The sequence below is a fragment of the Macaca nemestrina genome, chromosome 13, assembly GCF_043159975.1.
Source record: "Macaca nemestrina isolate mMacNem1 chromosome 13, mMacNem.hap1, whole genome shotgun sequence".
Taxonomy (NCBI): Eukaryota; Metazoa; Chordata; class Mammalia; order Primates; family Cercopithecidae; genus Macaca; species Macaca nemestrina.
This window is the reverse complement of record NC_092137.1, coordinates 58,296,942-58,318,313: the sequence shown is the minus strand read 5'-3', so window position 1 is coordinate 58,318,313 and position 21,372 is coordinate 58,296,942. Positions and strand designations below refer to the sequence as shown.

Below are 21,372 nucleotides of genomic sequence, written 5' to 3'. Positions count from 1 at the left end.
ATTCACAGGATATAAGGTCAACATACAAAAATCAATCATATTTCTATATACTACTAATGTACAAATGGAAACTGAAATTTAAAAACCAAGAACATTTTCAATAGCTCCAAAAAATGTATATATTAATATATACCCAACAATATATGTATAGGACTAGTATGCTAATAACTACAAAAAGCTGATACAAGAAATCAGTGAAGACCTAAAGAAATGGGGACACATGCTGTATATATGGTTTGGATGACTCTACATAGTAGAAATGTTAATTTTCCCCAAATTTATCAATAGATTTAGCTCAATATCAATTAAAATCCCAGAAATTTTTGTTGTCGTCGTTCTGGAAATGTAAGTTAATTATGTATATGGAAAAGCAAAGGAATTAAAATAGCTAAAACAATTTTGAAGAAAAAGTTGAAGGAATCACACTACCCAAATGTCCTTCAGTGTAGAATATACTAACTCTGATACATTCATACAACAGATTACTACTTGACAATAAAAAACTGCTGACACACACAACAATTTGAGTCAATCTCAAAGGCATTATGCTAAGTGGAAAAAAAAAATTACAAATGACACATATCACCTGATTCCACTTAATAGTAATCCCATACATTCCCCAAAAAGCACATCTATACTGATGCAGAATAGATCAATGGCTGCCAGAGATTCAGGGTAAAAGGAGGCTATGGTCACGAAGGGATAGTATAAGGAAGATTTTAGGGGTGATGAATCTGTCCTGTATCCTAATTATGTTGGTGGGTATGTTAAAATTCACAGAAAAGTACAAAGATTTTTTTCTCTTTATTTTTATAAGAAAAAAGATACATAATCATAATACAAAATAGAATATGCTTAGTTATAAAATAGAAGCAAAAATATTGCAGAAAATAAATACACAATATAAAACTGTGGTAGAAAATGCACAAAGAAAAGCAGTAGGCTTCAAGGGAAGGTGGACTTGACATCAGCACAAACTGAATATGTAGAAATGAGACAGAATGTAAGTGATAAAGAGAAAAACAGAACAAGCAAAGTCATACTGGTATTTGTTTCCAGGATTAGATTCCAAAACTATGACCTGTTAAAAATTTTTATATTTTCTAAATCACATATATTTTTAAAACAAATTATTGTGTACTTGAAAAAAAAAGTGTATTCTCTGTAACACTGTTAAAAACCCTCCAAACTAAAACTTTTCCTATTACATATTTCACTTTATCACTTATTATTATAGCACAATCAGTTATCTTCAAACTCTTAGTAATAGAATGTTTCTTGGAATCCTGATATTTTGGAGATACTGCAGGTTCGGTTCCACATCAATGCAACAAAATGAATATTGTAATAAAGCAAGTAGTGTGAATTTTTTGGTTGCCCAGTACATATAAAAGTTATATTTACATGATACTGTAGTCTATTAAGGGTACAACAGCAGTATCTTTTAAAAAACACTGTACATGCCTTAATTTAAAAATATTTTATTGCTAAAAAATTTCAGCAATCATGTGAGCTTTTAGCAAGTTATAATCTTTTTGTTTGTGGAAGGTCTTGATGTGGATAGTTGCTGACTCATCAGGGTAGTGAGTGCTGAAGACTGGGGTGACTGTGGCAATTTCTTAAGATAGCAATGAAGTTTGCCACATCAATTGACTCTCGCTTTCACAAAAGATCTCTCTGCAGCTCACGATGTTGTTTCTTAGCATTTTATCTACAACAGACCTTTCAAAATTGAAGTCAATCCTCTCAAACCGTGCCACTGCTTTATCAGCTAAATTTATGTAATACTCTAAAACTCTGCTGTCATTTCAACAATGTTTATGGTATCTTTACCAGGATAGATTCCATCTCAGGAAACCACTCTCTTTGTTCATTCTTAAGAAGCAACTCCTCATAAGTTGTTACCATGAGATTGAGCAGTTCAGTCACATCTTCAGTTTTCACCTCTAATTCCAGTTCTCTTGCCATTTCCATCACATCTACAGATGCTTCTTCACTGAAGGCTTGAACCCCACAAAGTCACCCACAAGGGTTGGAAACAACCTCTTCCAAACTCTTGTTAATATTGCTATTTTTATGTCCTTCCATGAATCATGAATGTTGTTAATGGCATCTGGACGGTGAATCCTTTCCAGAAGACTTTCCATTCATTTTGCCCAGATCCATCTGAGGAATCATTATCTATGGCAGCTGAAGCCTTATTTACTTCTTAAATAGTAAGACTTGAAAGTTAGTTACTCCTTTGATCCATGAGCTACAGAATGGACACTATGTTAGCAGGCATGAAAACAACATCACTCTCCTTGTACATCTCCATCAGAGTTCTTGGGTAACTAACGTGCATTGTCAACAAGTAGTTATTTATTTTGAAAGTAATTTTTTGTTTCTGAGAAGATTTCAACAGCAGGCTTAAAATATTCAGTAAACTCTTTATTATTCGTGCAAATTTACGGGGTACATGAGAAAATTTGTTACAAGCATACAACACATAGTGACCAAGTCAGGGTATTCAGGGTGCCCATTACCAAAGTACAATACATTTTTGTTAATTATAGTCATCCTACTCTGCTATCAAACACTGAATTCATTCCTTTTAGCTCACTGTATGTTTGTACCCTTTAATCCACTTCTCTTCATCTCCCCCTCTTCTCCCAAAATGGGTGAGGGACAGTTGTTCTCACTCATATGTTTAAAAACAAAACAAAACAAAAAAAACCTGTGACATATGCCTTAAATATACACAATTTTAAAATAAGAAAAATAAAACTAAAAAAAAAAAAAAAAAAAAAATCAGTAAACCATGCTGTAAACAGACGCACTGTCATCCAGGCTTTGTTGTTCCATTTCCAGAGTACAGGCAGAATAGATAATAAACATAATTCTCAAGGGCCTTAGGATTTTCTGAATGGTAAGCACTGGCTTCCACTTAAAGTCATCATCTGCAATAGTCCATAAGAAGAGAGTCAGCCTGTCTTTAGAAGCTTTCAACCCAGGCACTGACTTCTCTCTAGCAATGAATGTCCTACACAGTATCTTCTTCCAATAGAAGGCTGTTTCATTTACACTGAAAATTTGTTAGTGTAACCACCTTCACCATTGATCTTAGCTAGAACTTCTGGATAACTTGCTGCAGCTTCCACATCAGCACTTGCCATTTCACCTTCCATTTTTATGTTTTGGAGATGACTTCTTTCCTTAAAACCTCATGAACCAACCTTCGCTAGCTTCAAACGTTTCTTCTGCAGCTTCCTTGCCTCTCTCAGCTTTCCCAGAATTGAAGAGTTCGGAGCTTGCTCTGGATTAGGCTTTGGCTTACGGGGATGTTGTGGCTGGTTTGATCTTCTATCCAGACCACTGAAACTTTCTCCTTATCAGCAATAAGGCTGCTTCACTTTCCTATCATTCGTGTGTTCACTGGAGTAGCACTTTTAATTTCTTTCAAGAACTTTTCCTTTGCATTCACAATCTGGCTAACTGATGTAAGAGGCCTAGCTTTTAACCTATCTGAGCTTTCGATATGCCTTCCTCACTAGGCTTAATTATTTCTAGCTTTTGATTTAAAGTGAGAAATGCGTAACTCTTTCTTTCACTTGAATACTTAAAGGCCACTTCAGGGTTATTAATTGACCTAATTTCAAAATTGTTGTATCACAGAGAATAGAGAGGTCTGAGGTAAGGGAGAATGACGGGAGCATGACTGGTCAGTGGTGCAGTTAGATTTACCAATTAAATTCACCATCTTGTATGGGTGTGGTTCATGATTCCTCAAAACAATTATGATAATCACAAGAAAGCTCATTGATCACAGATCACCATAAAAGATATAATAACAAAAAAGTTTGAAATATTGTCAAAATGACCAAAATTCGACACAGACATGCATGAAGCACACGCTGCTGGAAAAAAATAGCACTGACAGATTTGGTTGATGCAGGGTTGCCACAACCCTTAGTGTGTAAAAAAACACAGTATCTGCAAAGCACAATAAAGTGATGTGCAATAAGACAAGGTAAGCCTGAATATGAAACAGATAAAGCAGAAATGCTAAGGTTGAAACATGGGATGGGAGACCAGAACCCTTACCCCTTTCACCTCTACACCTGGGTTCCACAGAGACCAGTGTGAAGACTTAGTGGTAACTGGTTTGTCATTTTCTGAATTTATTTATAGTATCTCCAGTCATATTTATAATAATTTCTTATTGAATGTCTGCTACTTTCTCTTCAAGGATAAAAATAAACAATAGCATTCTCATTATATTATATTCTATCATTACATTTTCACTTTGTTCTACTAACCTTTTACCCTAAATACATCCTTGTTTAGCTCTCTTAATGATTTTTACTGTGGAATATAAAATAACAGATCCTGCTATTGCTTTACTGTTTAGTTACATGTGCATGAAAAACCTTAACCTTTTAATGTCTTTATATCTTATCATTTTAAGTATTTCTCTTTTGGCAACTGATTATGAAGTTCTGTCAGTGATCTTCTTTAATTGAGGCTCACAGACTTTTTTCTAATGTAGTTAACTGACAATTTTATTATAATACACTAATTTATGTAATTGTCATTTTTCTTTGCTGCCTTTGGCCAGTTACTTACAGGTTGTGGTATATATTACATATTTATTTCATTTTACCACAAATTATATCTTCCAACCCATTTATCTATTTCTCAAACATTAACACTAATAAACTCTAACTTAGCTGCTTTTATTATTATTAACTAAATACACTTTGAGCTTCCCTAAAGGGTTGATATGTAACTTAACTGTTAACCCTATAATTTTGAACCACAGTTCATCAATCTAATTGAGAAATTTGAACTTTGTTATAAAATTCTATATTCATAACTTACAGTTCTTAAAAAAAAAATCCCCCAAGTTTTACTAAACTGGTTTTGCTTTATATCATCAAATCTTTTCTTAATAGTTTAACTCATTTATCTCTTGTAAGTCATTTTCAATCATACACTACTTTCAAGCCTATTTTATCTTAGTGATAATCTATTAAGAAACAATTTCAGGTTTACTAAGACCTCAAATGTTTCCTTCTACCTCCTAAGAGACATTCAATTTGGCCATACAATAGAATGAGAGCTATTATTTTTCTTAGCCATCATAAATCCTATTTTCAAAGTGTATGAAGTGAGGGCTGAAGTAGTTCTTGACCTCTCTTCCTTAAATAATATTGTAAGTTCTGTAATTTAGGTTTAAAAACCTATTATGTAAGAATCTTTAGCCCTGTTCCTGCTTTTTTGAAGCACTTTCTAATATTTATGCTGAAATCAGGCTGCAAATAAGGGAAATCTTTCTTATGTTTTTCATTATGGTCTTTATTTTGCATGTCTTTACATTTTCATGTGATGTTCTTACTATCCAAAGATACACTACATAAACAGATAATATAGCCATTATTTTTTCTTCTTGATGGTCTCTTTATCTCATTTTTCTGTGACTGAGATTTGCTTCTTTACCAGCTGCATTCATTATTTCCTTAAGGCCTCTATCCATGTGCCAATATCAACAGATCATTTATAAATTTAACTCCATCTTTCAGGATTTAACAGGTTTTCACAGTCAGAAGGAACTTAAAAGTGCTCCACCCGAAAAAAAAAATACTTATTTTTTTACAGGAATTCTTTATTATAGTCAATCTACATTAAACTAGTTAATTTCAGAAGATTTATCTTGCTCAAAAGCTTTCTGCTAGAGTAGACATTCTGATTATTGTGGAAGACTATACAATTTTTTTCTTCCTCTTTTCATCACACAGCAACATTTACCTGTTAGCTATACAGGTTTGTTTTGTTTTCTTCTCACTTTTCTTTGTCTTATGTGGGATTTTTTTTTTTTTTTTTTTTTTTTGGTCAGTTTTACTACTTTTTCTTCTACTATCCTCCTAATACTGTGTAGAATAAAAGGTTTACATAACTAATTCTCCATTCTCAATTATAATACTCACATTTGATACTGGAGATGTAAGACAGAACTGTAACACATGACTTTTTAATAGAAATAAGACCAAGCATAATGAATAGCTTTTCTTTACATTCTCCAGAATTTGAAATTAATAATCCCATATCTCTGTAAGTGCTCAAGAACATGTATTTAATGTAGTAACTTGCATTTGTTCATTCTTTTCCTTGTTAAATATATATACACCAAATTAAAAAGTATTCTAGTATAAAATCTTGCATTGCAATAGCTAATATCTCTTCTTTATTATAAACACCCCAAGGTTTACCGCTACATGTTCTAACTTCTTCATGAAATCACTCGTGAGTATGTAATAATCATTACTACTGTATAATATCTTGAAATAACTAATTTTAGTTATTTAAAAATAATTTTTCAAAACCTAGACTTTTATTATAAATAAAATATATTGGTATCTGAAACAAATTCTGTAAAGGGATATGTTCTTTAACACAATCCTATTTTTCTTATTTTCTGTTTGTTTTACTCTTTAAAAGACCTAGTTTTCTAAGCAGTGTATCTTTAAATTATTATCCAATGGAAAAAAATATGGTCAAGAATCATTCAATATTTATAAAGGTATCCATTTTTATATGGTGCTTATTAAAATCATATCATAGGGATTTAAACAGGTCTATTTGGATCTTCCTGTTACTTATTTGACTCAAAACAAATGTATAAAATGTATAAAACTAGATAAATGTATTCAGTTTTGCAAAGGCATGAAAATCCAACAAATCTTTCTCATCAGATTGCATGAACTATTAGATGACTATTCGCACTTTTTTCCATAAAAATATTGTTTGAGGTATGGTACATTTTTAATGTAATTTTTCCAGTGCCTAACATTAGGTTTACTATAAATATCAGATGTTCTTTCACAGATTTTGAGATCTTAATAATATCAAAAACATATCACTGATGCTCTATGCCTTGAGTTGTCAATCTGAATGAAAATGACACCATTATTAGCATCATCACTAACAGATTTCTTAAATTAGCTGCCAATACTATCAATTACATATTTTGCTGTTACTTTAGAAATGAGCTTGTCATAAGCATGCCATTTGCCACTGTTTTATCTGGCTAACAATAAATTCAAGTGTTCTTTGACAAGGGACATCAGTAGGGCAGGGACTGGAGCTCAAATATTTTAATATTTGAGACATTTTAAAAATTGTGGCCAGAAGGTAATTTACGTATCCTCTTTAGGCCTCAATGTCTTCCTTAGTTAAGCTGCTGAGAGGATTCAATGAAATAATTCATGCAATGCACTTAACACAGAGCTTGGCACACACTAAGTGAAAGATTTTAGTAGTTGATAATAAAGATGATAATTTCCGGCCGGGCGCAGTGGCTCAAGCCTGTAATCCCAGCACTTTGGGAGGCCGAGACGGGCGGATCACGAGGCCAGGAGATCGAGACCATCCTGGCTAACACGGTGAAACCCCGTCTCTACTAAAAAATACAAAAAACTAGCCGGGCGCGGTGGCAGGCGCCTGTAGTCCCAACTACTCGGGAGGCTGAGGCAGGAGAATGGCGCAAACCCGAGAGGCGGAGCTTGCAGTGAGCTGAGATCCGGCCACTGCACTCCAGCCTGGGCGGCAGAGCGAGACTCCGTCTCAAAAAAAAAAAAAAAAAAAAAAAAGATGATAATTTCCTTAAAAAAGAATTCAAAAACTAGTCCCAGCATTTATCAGATACTACAGACACATTTGACACATCTACTACTCTTTACCAGACTCTTCTTTCATTCTTTTTTACTTTCCTGTGTTCTATGTTCATGGCCTCATCAGTGAGGCTTTAGTAACATTATCTCTAAGAGGTTCATTAGGTGGCACTCAGAATACCTGAAATGGAAGCTATGTTCTCTATGCGCCTCTTTCACACATGTTGAAGCTTCCGATTGCTCTTGCTTGAAATAAATTTGCGGGAAGCTGCCTTTACTCCACACTAAGCATTGGAGAGAGAAAAATGGCCAGTGTCTCTGGGGAATAATTAACAAAAGACAGTTTGTTTCATCTTCATGATAAAATACAGCATACCTATTAAAAGGCAAATTCATCATTTCCAAAAGTTAAATAGAATGACACTTTTAAAGTAATTCCAGCTGATTAAATTTAGGGCTTTGAAAAAAAAAATTAATTCATGAATATACTCTGAATCTTTCATTTGATTTTAAAATGTATAAATGTTCATTTAACTTTGAGCCCTTGCCTCTCAGTGTTCTATTCTGAGCTAGTCAAACAAGTGGTAGCAGGCATGCTGGGCTCAATAATACTGCCTCTCATATTTAAATACTCTATTTCACTTGGATTGCAAATTAAAGACAGTCTCCTGAATGCTGACACATTTTCAATGATTGATTTTGCAAAACGTGTTGATTTTTCCTACACTGTTTTGCCTCTCTGTGTGTCAACTTTGGCCTTCTTTTCTTGCTCCTTTGCAGCACTGCTGTCTCTTTGAAGACATTGTCTGCCTGATATAAAAAAAAAAATGTACATTAAACCTCATGACTAATTATGTGGATAGAAAATTCCCGATCTCAAACATAAAATACCCCTGCCCAGAAACCATAACAAAAGCTTCTGACTATGTACAAAACCCTTAATCAAACCTTTCACAGACTTGGATTAAAAGAAATCCCAATAATTTATTTTCTGTAAATGTTGTGTTTACATTCTTTGAAAACTTGATTTCTTATGCATGTTACATGCCTGTAAGTCAATCCATTTAATAGTAAACACCATGCTTTTCCCCACAAAAGTTTACACTTGCTATTAGTTCTACTTCAATTAAATACTACTCAGAAGAACTGTTTTATTAGAAAGACAAAACTGATTTGTCTTAACACAATGTCCACTTTTTAGTCCCTTCTCCATACTATGCATTAACAGAGTAGACTCTTCACAATAAATTCTACAATCTATGGATTAAGTACACAGCTTCTTGGTATTTTAAAAATATACTTGAAAAGAAAATAAACACATACTTTTTGCCCTTCAAATTCCCCAAAAGATACAAAAGAATTTCTCTAAATCTGAAAGTACAGTGCCTTACACACAGGTCACATATAGGATAGAGCATGGAATTTTTTGTCTCAGACAACCTATTTGCTGGGAAAATCATAATAGAACAGTTCTAGAGTTAATTTAACAAATCACTTTTTAAGAACAGTAACATGCAAGGCCATATTAAGCACTGTCAGTGACTGCCTGTAAGCAGTTTATAATGTAGTGTCTGTGTGCACACATGTTGGGGGAAACAGGTAAAAAAGACAACATACAAAATAGTGACCGTCTGAAATGATGAGGTGAGCATTGTGTGAAAGCACACCACGGGAACAAAGACAGAGAGAAGTTATGAACACTCCCCAGCGTGCCTCTTTAGCATGTCGGAATTTCCATAAAGTCTACCAGTCACCATTTGTTTCCACAACCAGTCCTAGCAACACACCTTCCTTGCTTCCAGTCTACCAAGTCTAGGTACTCTGCTATTTGGCTGTTGCTTGCCTTTTTGTTAGACCAACTCTCCTCTACCTCTAGTTGTACATCTCCCACCATTACCAAGTACAATAAAAGCATCACATGCCACCACTTTCCCACTATTTTGGGAAGCCCTGCAATGACTACCAGTGTACCAATTAACTAGTCCAACCCTGGAGATAAAATGATAGTTCCTTAAAACTGTGTTCCAGACTGGGAAGATGAGAGGAGGTGGGGTGAGAGTAGCCACATTAGTTACTCTTCAGAAATAGCCACACTACCTAAGCAGACCAGGTTGGATTAAGGTCTGCACATGAGCCAAAGCTGAGAATTCATTGCCTTTGTTGGCTCATGTCACTTCTTTAATTAATGTCACTTTCTCTGGTTTAATATCAGAGCAAGTGACAAGAGTGCTTCTGGATGAATTGTGTTTTCCGAGGACTGTATGGCACACTCTCCTGCAGTCTGACAGAGGGACGTGCCAGTTTTACTTGGCAGTTACAATGCACCAGCTTTAGTTTTAGTAGTTTAATTTGTGGCAGTTATATGTTTTGAATACGTTGAAGTATTCACAACGGTCTCATGGAATCTGTTCCATAGATAAAGTTTACACAGTGAAAAAGCAAAAGCAACGGCTATAAGGCGATTAGGAAAAGCTTCTCTTGGCCACAGCTGGTCTTACAGGCATTCCTGTAAATTTTAGAGCATTTAGAAGATATGATTAAAGTGATCAGAAGGAAGAGTGCCCTCTTTCAGGGGGTGGGGGAGGGGAGTTCTGTAGTGGGTGTGAGACAATCAGAAGGAAATATGATGTTTAGAACTCAATTTTATGCAAAATCCATTATTCAAGAAGCAAAGTTTATATACATGATAGACATGCAATGAAATAAATGTAAAAATAGAAAGTTTTGTTACTTATGCATTAAGTTGGTTCTAACATTTTGGTTAACTAAGTTTTTATTGATAGAAAACTCTGAAGATTTTCTGCATTGAGGAGAAAGGACTAAACTTTTTCCTTTGGTTTATTAAAAATCTTTCTGTTTCAGGATGACATTTTCTGAAGGTCTTTTATTTGGAGTTTTCTCTTCATCTCTTTTATACAATTTTGTGAAGCTTCATCAGTTCATAGTGAAAAGAGCTGCCTGCCACCAAGGAGTTCTTCTAAACTTTGCCTGCCCTTTCTAAATTTAGGGTTCTTTACTGCAGCAGGTTGAAGATCTGGCTTTGATTGCACCTGGCTCTGCTGGAGAATAGAAATATTCATCTCCACTGAATGCATGCTGCTTAAGTGCTGGAGGCACTTGCAGGAGAGTAACTCTCATTGGAAACTTCATTACAATACTTTCTCTTCCCTACATGAAGTAGTAATTCTCATTCACCAAAGATAGGCTTTTGCCTGACACAGCCACAGGAGCTGCTGTTTGACTTTCAAAATTAATCAACTTCTAAGCTGGAGTAGAAATGGCATGTCCTTTAACCTTAAGCACAAAAAGCTCTCAACAGACTGTAGTTTTTATATCCCTGGATGGGAATTTGGGCCCCTGATACTTAAACTTGATTCACATACTGGGTTTCTGGCATGCTTTTGCCCATACCCATCTGCTAGCCTGGCACTGTGCCCATTCAGAAGGTGTGATGCCAGTTTCAATAGGGCATAGGTGCCAATCAAAGATGGGTTTGGAGGGGCAGCATGCAGAACGCAGCAAAAGTCAGTTCTTCTGCCAGAAGATCCTCCTGTTATCATATAATGCCAATGAAGGGCCACATGCTTCATTGCTTGGGATCACATTGCATCTGTAGATGTTTCTGGCCTTCAATGGATGTCTTTCTACAGAATATTTCCCTCAAGTATTACTTGATAGAAGATGTTAAAGAAAAGATAAATCCACTTGGCTAACAAAAGGCCATGCTTTTAAAAGAGACAAGGGAAGTCCTCAACAATTATCTTGAAATAATTGCTGAGTTTTCTCTCTTTTCTCCTTAAAATATTTTTTAATGGAGCATACAATAGAGTGTTCAGGAATAACTCAGTCCATGTGATGGAGCTATCAGGGACGAACATTCTAAAGAAATACTAATTGCAAAATCAAGTATCTAAGCAGTATAAAAACCATAAGTGCCTTTAAGTGTAGATGATGAACAAATTTTCATCATCCAAGTAGCTAATTTCTAATGTGCTCTCTCATTTAGAGCTTTAAAGTTTCTTAATTTTCTTCTCATTTATCTGATATAGATATTCCTGTGTCTTAAAAGAAGAAACACACCTCATACTATTTATTCCTCTTCTTCCTTATCTAAAGAAAAAAAAAAAAAAACCTAAAACACTTCAGAAGCAGAAGTCTATCCATATTTCATAAGGAAGCCAGAAGCTCTCAAAAGCTGAGAATTCTTTTATTGTGTGGCAATAGAGGTGAGCTCATTTCAGAAAGAAGAAATTTCCCCATAGCAATAGGCTTCAAATTAAAAAAAAAACCTTGACCACTGTAAACAGTTACAAGATAGTAACAGATGCAGTGGAAGAGACATAATATATAAATGCACTGAAGGACAGAGTATTTTATAAATCTTCCCTTAAGGCAAAAGAATTTGACAGTAAAGTGTTGAAAATGAAGAAGAATCATAATATGAAATATGCTTAAAAAATAGATATTTTAAAAAAATGAAGAAGCCAAGTCTTATAAGTCTCCATTTTAATGGAAGGAACCCAAACTTTCTAAACACGTAGATTTCTTAACTGATAGATAATTGGGTACTGCTATCTCTTTAAAAACTCAAAATTTAAATATAAACAAAATTAAAATACATCTTATAGAGACTTTTATTTCTTGTCTGTCAGTCCAACAAACACATTAAATTTACAAAATTTCAAGTGATCCCTTCCTCATTTTGAGTTTATATTACCTATTATTTACACCTTCTGGAAACTAATTTATCATAAATACTATAGTTTCTAGTACAAATTTTTCTCATTTTCACATTTATTCAATTCTTTTCTTCATTCCCACAGTATCATTTGCAAAATTGCCTAATAACAATTGCAGTGGCACCACAATGTTGCACTGCGTCAAATAAGGCTATTTATCTCAAAGCTCTCTCTATAAAACACTACCAAAATAACATTTAATAACGTAATATGTCATGAAGCAATATGTATTCCAACACACTACTTTGTTGCTAGCATTATCATTGTACTCTTCTAAACTTTATTCTGCATACCTTAAAATCAATCTATTATAGCTCACTATAAAGATAGTAAAAAATTATTTTATGAAGAAGTAAAACAAATTCTATGTATGTGGTTTATATTTACTTGTTAAAAATATGTGTTTCCTTATCAGTAAAATAAATGAGTTAAACTTTGATAATTTTTAAAAACCTACCCCCAACAAAAAATTCCTTCTATGTTTCTAAAGCACAAAATTAGGCTAATCTGACAGCATGATCCAAAAATGTCTGGCAGTCACTTTGATGAAATTTAAACATCTGTCCATGGATAAATGATCTGATTTTTAGGCTTCACCACAGTTAACTTTAGTTATAAAAATATGTTATTCTTTATAAAAGCTTTGAGATAACATCTAAAAGATATTGCTACTGATGCCCTGTCAATAAAGCATATGCACATTCTTTTAGATGATGTCATGATAGTTGCCTTGTCTCAACTTTCCTGGTGACTAAGGATACTCATCTGTAGGAGTAGACCAAAGTTAAGAGTGACATCTATAATTATGGAAGAGAACAAAGCAAACTAGCTTGTGTGGGTTAAGTACTCCAATCTCAGTCTCAATTTCTTAGGCAAAGAACTGTTGAACATCTATTCTGTGCTTGACACTCCAAAGATGCTAAATGGTCATCACCATGCCCACCTTCAAGAAACTAAAACTTCTACAGATAAATCATATCTTTTACTTATATAATCAGCCTTCAAAAGAATATGGCTAAAGTTTATCCTGTAATTCTGTTATTCTCAATTTTGAATAATTTCTAAAACCAATAGCTTTCATATCTGAAGCAGATAAATACAGCTTGTATGAGAACTTTTCACTACTATAGCAAATTTTAGGGGGAGCTTTTTTCAGTAAAATGTCATAAAGTCTTCTGTTGACATTCTCTATGTTCTCAGTTTTACCACATTAGTAGTTAAATCCACCAAAATTCATAGAATAAATAGAAAATTCACCCTTCCAATGGAGTTCTTTGTCATCGTCTTAACTATGGCAGCAACTTTTTTTTTTTTTTTTTTTTTTAAAGACAGTCTCACTCTGTCACCTAAACTAGAATGCAGTGGTGCGATCTTGGCTCACTACAACCTCCTCCTCCCAGGTTCAGGCAATTCTCATGCCACAGTCTCCTGAGTAGCTGGGACTACAGGCACACATTACCACAACCAGCTAATTTTTTGTATTTTAGTAGAGATAGGGTTTCACCAAGTTGCCCAGGCTGGAGCATAGGCAATCCACCTGCCTGGGCCTTCCAAAGTGCTAGGATTACAGGCATGAGCCACTGAGCCTGGCCCCACTATGGCACCAGTATTAAGAATGGGAATGTCTAAGGAAATAAATAAATAAATTACATTTATTAAATGCTTATCAAGTTCCTTAAAAATAAAATCATTTAATTCTCCTCACAATTATTGTTATCACAATTATGCAGAATAGAAACAAAGAACCCAAAGGATTAAGTAACTAGATGAGTGAGTGGCTTCATCAGGTCAGGATTCAGGTCATATATGCCTAATGCCAAAACCTCTGCTATTATTTACGCAATTCTCCCTTAATTTACTTGGTTCTATGTTATACCTAGCATTATAATTAAATTCTAACCCTCAGTTTTCTCTCCTTCCTGAAGTTTAAAAAACTTTTTCACTTATTTGATACTAAAATGATACCAATTTTTCCCATCCCCAAACCAGCTTCCTTTCTTCTTTTTTCCTCCCCTTCTCTTTTCATATTCAAAGAAAGAACTTTGACTTTGTTCTTGTATTCAGACTTCTTTTCACTCTTCTATTTATATTAATGCCAGAGGCACATTATTTCTCCAGGTCAAGAGTAAATACCAAACTTCTCTGCCCCTTCCCCTTAACTGTAAGCTGCTGATTACCAAAAGGCCCTGGCTACTGATGTCAACGCTAGAGGACAGTTGTACAGGCACAATGAGCTAGACAGAGCAGCTAGTTTCTTCTCAGCCTTAGGCAGTAAATGCTGATCAAGTGTCTGCTGAAAGGGGGTATCTGGAAAGAATACCTGAAATGAATGTAGGTGGACACAAAGGTATTCAGGAAAATTTGAATTTTACTGCTTCTTCTCTTCATTTATATAGAGGAAGTGATAAGAACCATGGTAAAATGCAAAAACATTATGTAATTTCATGTTGATTTGTTTGTATAGCTTTGAAAAAAGTAAAAACTAAGTTTAGTGAAGTTAAACTGATTCTACGACTCATTAGCATCACTTTTAATGGAACAGTTACAACATTTGGAACACACATCTTTATCACAAAATCTGAAGTATCAGAGCCTTTTTTCTGAAAATAGCTAAATATTTCTTTAAAGTCCTTCCTCAATGGTGTGCACTTGCTAATCTTCCTAGGGTCCAGGTTTTAAAGTTCAGATACTAGAGAATGTTCCATTACATACTGAACCCTGAAATATATTATAAAACAAATAGTATTATTTTAGTAATAAAAAAAATAAGTAGGCTGGGCGCAGTGGCTCACGTCTGTAATCCCAGCACTTTGGGAGGCCGAGGTGGGCAGATCACCTGAGGTCAGGAGTTCAAGACCAGCCTGGCTAATATGGCAAAACCCCATTTCTATTAAAAATACAAAAATTAGCCGGGCATGGTGGCAAGTGCCTGTACTCCCAGCTACTTGGGAGGTTGAGGCATGAGAATTGTATGAACCTAGGAGGTGGAGATTGCAGTGGTCTGAGATTAAGCCACTGCACTCCAGTCTGGGCCACAGAGTGAGATTCCATCTCAAAAAAAAAAAAAAAAAGTAAAAGTATGTGACACTGTACTTAGACTGAAAGAAGCAAAGATTTTTCTGCATTTGAATAGGGACAAGTAAGTCACATGCCTATGCAAGTATATTCCCTTATCATAACAGTAACAATAGTGACTATGTGTACACATAAATACATACAGATATGCAGACATACACTAATTAATCTTAAACATTGATTTGAATTTAAATACATATAATATTTACATTTCAAAAAGAGAAAAGAGGTAAGATCAACATAGTCAATGTTTTTTTCTAGTTCTTTGAAATTACTCAAATAATACAAACATTAGAAAACCAAAAGTGATAAGCTATGGAATCCAAGCCTATAGCTCAGCCACATCAGAAATAATGTATTCAACACTGTATCTCGACCTTCAGTCAAGACAGTATACTAGAGATCTTAATGCTTTGCTGTAATACAGAATTCACTAAGTTCAAGTTTCAAACAATACTCATTGTCACATAGTCTTTATATGTAATATTCTATACAGTAGCCACATGTAGTTACTGAGCACATGAGCCACGTGGTAATTGGGCTCTTGAGACTAGATAAACCTTAGATTTTGAAGACTTTCATTTAAAAAAGTAAAATATTTCATTTGTTTATGTTAAGAGCATATTGAAATAGTATTTTTGATATACTGCATTAAATATTATTAAAATAATTTCACCTGTTTCTTTTAATGTATTTTAATGTGGCTCCTAGAAAATTTTAAACTACATATGTAGCTTGTATTACATTTCTATTGAACAGTGTTGACTATGTCACTAAATCTAGCACTTAATAATCACAGCATTTTGCAATTTCAAGGAAGTTCAAACCCTTTAAATGGGGTAATTGTCCTTTACTTGGCCCATACAATTTTTTGTGCTGGTCTTGTCTTTCCAACTAGATTAGACACTGAAGTATTTAATAAGCAGCTACTTATTGACCAAATTTTATTCATTCATTCAAAACTACAATCTTAGTTTTATCAGAAGAGGATCTTTATGTTTCAGGATCCATGAAGCATGTTTTTCTGGAAATATTTCATGAGAACCCAAGATTCCCTCAAAGGAGGTATTTTATCAACTCCTTAAACTCCTGTGGAAATAGATGTGATCTCAGCCAGTACATTTAGGAGAATTTATTCTTGAGGGTATATTTTTAAAAATCATTAACATTTTCCTTATTTTATTCATCAATCTTTTAATGGATATCCCTTCCTCAACACAGATTTAAGATAGCCTTGAATGATTCATTAAAGTTCAGTGTAATTTTTAAATGCTTAAATGCAATGTAAAGGCCTACCCAGCCCATGGTTCCTTACTGTACCACAGATCACAGAAAATAATTTTGAGTGTTTATTTTTTCAATTATCCCAAGAATGGCACATCCCTAGGACCACTCTAGATGCACTAGAAGTTAATTTATTCCATAGAATAGATGCCTTAAGTTTTATCTATGAATTCTCCAGTAGAGCCCAGTTAAGAAATGACTATTGGGAGGCCGAGACGGGTGGATCACGAGGTCAGGAGATCGAGACCATCCTGGCTAACACGGTGAAACCCCGTCTCTACTAAAAAAATACAAAAAACTAGCTGGGCGAGGTGGCGGGTGCCTGTAGTCCCAGCTACTCGGGAGGCTGAGGCAGGAGAATGGTCTAAACCCGGGAGGCGGAGCTTGCAGTGAGCTGAGATCCGGCCACTGCACCCCAGCCTGGGCGACAGAGCAAGACTCTGTCTCAAAAAAAAAAAAAAGAAATGACTAGACCTTTGCTTTCCCTAAATATTAATGATTAAGATTCACAGAAAGTATTTTTATCTATACAGTTGTGGTTTCTCATCTGAAAAAAGCATGTTTCTAAGAAAACAAGTTCTCAAAAAAAAGAAAGCATTTTGTCTGGCATATTGTAAAATTATGCTCTAAAAAGGCTTCTAAGAGTTATTTAGAAAAACATGGACAACAAGGAGTGGGTCAGTGATGTCTTGAACCCAGACACTGTACTATATTATTACTTAATCAAGTACAATCATGAATTTTAATAAAGTACACATATGCATTCCATATTTCCATTCTTAAAATGTCACTAAGTAATCACAGCTACAGTCACAGAAATAAGAATAATTGGTAATTTAAGGTTTTACTTTACCTAAATATATCAATCCAAATCCTCCAGAGCCAATCTTCTTGCCCAGTACCCACTGATTGCCTTCCATATCATCCAGAACCTTGCCTTCTGGAAGTGGAATAGGAAGTTTGTATTTTTCATTTCTTTTTGGTGGCATCACTTCTGTTGGCAGAAGGGGTGAGATAAATGGGTAAAACTAAGAACAAATAAAACTCTTTAGAGTTAAAATACATTTCCCAAAATGTCTTCAATGGGGAACTTTCCCAGGTTCCTAGAAATTAGGATTCTAAAGTTAATTCAGTTTGGAAAAGCCCACACATTATATTCAAATTAGAAATTCATATACATTACAATATTGAGATCTAACAGATACGGATATTTAAAAAAAACAGAAGCAAATTAATCAAATTTCATTTAATACAACACTTCCAAAATTCATTTCCGGGGTCTATAGCACATATTAACATGCAGGATACACCTTAAGCAACAAGAAATTAACAATTTCCAATGAAAAAATAAAATAAATTTCATACACATAGAAATACTGCTTTCATTGAGAATGTAAAATGTTAAAAGTGAGAAGGTCTTCAGTCACTAGAACACAGAACTGGATTGGGAAGACACAGACAATGGCAATGGACATCATCACCACCAAGCAAAGCATGTGACACCGAGTAGGTACTCAGTAAACATTTGTTAAATGAGCCAGGGATTTTCATGGATATGTAATTTAGCAGAACACTAGGCCATCGGGTAGTTCCCGGGCTGCCAAAATATTCTCAGCATTTTGTCTTCTTACCCTCTCTCAGTTCATCACAGTGAAAATAGTCCTGCCTTAGAGATTACTGCTGTGCCACCAACAACAAAAACATAATCTCCATAGCACAGCCATGCAACTTCAATCAACTAATTATAATTGTATATAGGTTAGCAAATTTCTCAATGGGAAATTCTGAGTTAAAAGAGAAAATTTCTTAGGGGAAAATATATATATGCCAGCATATATGCCTCAAAATAATTTAAATGTGAAGGTTAACCATGATCCTCTAAGTATTTCTGAAGAATTTTTTAAAACTATTAAGAGTTTCTGACATGAAAGTTATTTATAAACATATACACGTAAAGTTTTCTTAATATAATCTTCCTATCTTCCATAAGTGTCTGTTTTTCCTCCTTCACTTAACTGCTTTTTTACTTAGCAGCATCACCCCAGGTAGAGTCGCTGCGTGTATCTTTAACAATATTCACCTGTCCTCCTCCTGATAGGCACACAAGGGAAGCTGGGAATTTGGATGGTGAACCATGCCTGGAGCATTGATTGTATCATAAAGTAGGAAAAGTTTTGTGGAGGTTTCCCTCGACCAGTACATTATAGATGCTGGTACCTATTACAGATTTACTGATTTAAAACTTAAAAGTCTCCGAAGTGTAAAAAACTACTGATTAAGGCATAAATTCTAAATAATTATAAAGAGGATAAACACATTTTGGGGCAAGGCAGTGGCTTCAGGGCTTGAGGCGGTAAAGGAGACCCTGACTACGAAATGCACATCCTGGGGGCGGGTCCCGAGTTCTTCTGCTCGGGGAAACGACAGCCTCCTCTCAGGGCCAGTCCCTATCAGGGGTGTCCCTTTGGCTTCTGGGTACATTCCCAAGGCTAAGATGAAGTCCTTAACACGAGTTTCCGGGCAAACTGATACCCAGAGGTTAACATGAGCCAGGGCTGACCTCCAACCCCGCCGCGGCCCCTGACCCTGCGGGAGGAATCGAGAGCAGCGCGGCCCAGCCGCCTGGTCCGTCCGCCCTTAGCGCGCCGGGGAGCCACGACCAGCCTTCCCGCCCCAAGTTCTCTCTGCACCGGCAAAAAGAGAAACGCCACCCTCTTTTCCACTGACACCTCGGACGCCGCTTTTGGCCAACGCGAGTAGAAGGGGACGCCTGGTTCTTTCTCACCCCCAGAGGGGAAAAAGGAACCAAACGCGGAAGCAGAGACCAAGCCCAGGGCATGACTAAGACGCAGCCCAGAGTCCCCGGCGTCTCACTCCGACGGCAGCTCTTTCCCGGGCGGGGCCGCGGCTCCGGCAGTGCAAGCGGAGAGCGGAGCGCGGAGGTGCTGCACCCCAACCAAGACCCCAGAGCAAAAGACTGACCGGGCCTCAGTGTCCCTCGCCGCCGGGCCGCGCGCACCGCCTCCTGCCTGCCGCTCGGGACCAGGCGGAGCCCCCGGGCCTACAATCCCGCGGGGAGGCGGGCCCAGCATCCGAGCCGGCCCTCCTTAGGGCCTTCTTAACTTCTCACTAGCTGCCTCGGCCTCGCAGTGCAGCAGCCCGCGGAGCCTGGAACAGGCCGCAGCCGGTTCTTTTCAGCGGCCTGTCCACGCCCCGGAGACGCCCAGGGGAAGGAGAGGGCGCGGCTACAAATGTTTTTACCTCCACCCTGGCCCGCCAGCGTCTGGACAAAGAGCCGCCGCCAGACCAGTTTGGTAGGAAATAAGCACGACCTGCATTTGTGTAGGAGTGTTAGGTCTCCTGTACCACAGCTTGAGTACCACGAGCTTCCAAATGGCCAGTACTTACCGAGCTCTCGCCGAGCAACTAGTGGTACTAGCGAACACTCCAGTTAGGAGGGCCTGTATGTAACTCACCGCGTTTAAATTCCCAAAGGCATATTGGTTCAGGACCTATTTCTGCCATTAATCGTTGGATAATTTTAACACCGTAATTACTTAACAAACTTCAGATTTTTTTTTGTCTGTGAAATGAAAATAACCATAGTTATTAGATTATAAGGATATTGGTTATGATTATGATAATAAAGTGAGGACTTTATTAAGCAGTTTTCTAATACATAAAGACCCATATCGGCCAGGCGCGGTGGCTCACGCCTGTATCCATCACTTTGGGAGGCCGAGGTGGGTGGATCCTCCAAGATCAGGAGTTTGAGACCAGCCTGGCCAACATGGTGAAACCCCGTCTCTACTAAAAATACAAAAAATTAGCCAGGCGTGGTGGTGGACACCTGTAATCCCAGCTACTGGGGAGGCTGAGGCAGGAGAAGCGCTTGAACCCGGGAAACGGCGATTGCAGTATGCAGAGATCGCTCCACTGCACCCAAGCGTGGGCAACAAGAGCGAAACTCCGTGTCGAAGGAAAAAAAAAAGACTCATATCTTATATTTTAGACTAAACCAAACAAATGCTTAGAAAAAGATTATTAATACTTAAGCCTTCTGCATAGGAACCACCAATAATTGGTTGGGATGCAAATACTGAAAGGAAAATTGGAGCCCTTTAATGAATTTGATAGAATAAGGAATTGGGACTTCCTACATCTTTCAGACGGTCACCAAAATGAAAGATGGCATGAGAAGGCGTTTCTAAAAACAAAAAAGTATTTTTAAACAAACTTAGTCCATAGAATAATTGTGCCCTTAGTCATTCACTGGTCCAACAGTGTGCTTTTTTATTTTCGTAAGATATATATGTAACAGATGCAATTGGTTACTGATCCTAATATCCATATTGGGTATTCTTTCCTCCTTTCCAAATTTGTTCAGCTTTCCACCACTTCCCCGGGTCCCTTTTGGGAAGACACAACTCCAGCAACAGCCACAGCAGATTACTTGTAGGTGGTTCCTCTCCCTACAGGCATGTATCCAGTGTGTTAGTAAATCCTGTTGGCTCAACCTTCAAAATACATCCAACATCTATCACTTAGCACCTTACCTGCATTCTGGCCCAAACCATATTTTTTCTCTAGGTAATTGTATTACCCTGCTAAATATTTCATACCCT

The 21,372-nt window shown here is 36.4% G+C and overlaps 1 protein-coding gene across 6 annotated transcripts in view; it reads right to left on the bottom strand.

Annotated features, from left to right (window-relative positions):
• Positions 1-20,135, bottom strand: part of LOC105465080 (VRK serine/threonine kinase 2) — a 112,666-nt gene extending 92,531 nt beyond the window's left edge. For 2 of the 6 annotated variants that reach the window (XM_071076740.1, XM_071076741.1), the window contains exons 1-2: positions 19,730-19,863; positions 17,601-17,741 (exon numbers count right to left, since the gene is read on the bottom strand). In XM_071076740.1, the coding sequence (XP_070932841.1) occupies positions 17,601-17,736 (136 nt within the window). In that variant the 5' untranslated portion in view covers positions 17,737-17,741; positions 19,730-19,863. Of the gene's footprint in view, positions 1-7,830; positions 7,968-17,600; positions 17,742-19,111; positions 19,248-19,729; positions 19,864-20,008 lie in introns of those variants that run through there. The other 4 variants (XM_011713305.3, XM_011713303.3, XM_071076739.1 and 1 more) reach the window with 4 other exon arrangements.
• Positions 20,136-21,372: the final 1,237 nt, after the last annotated feature.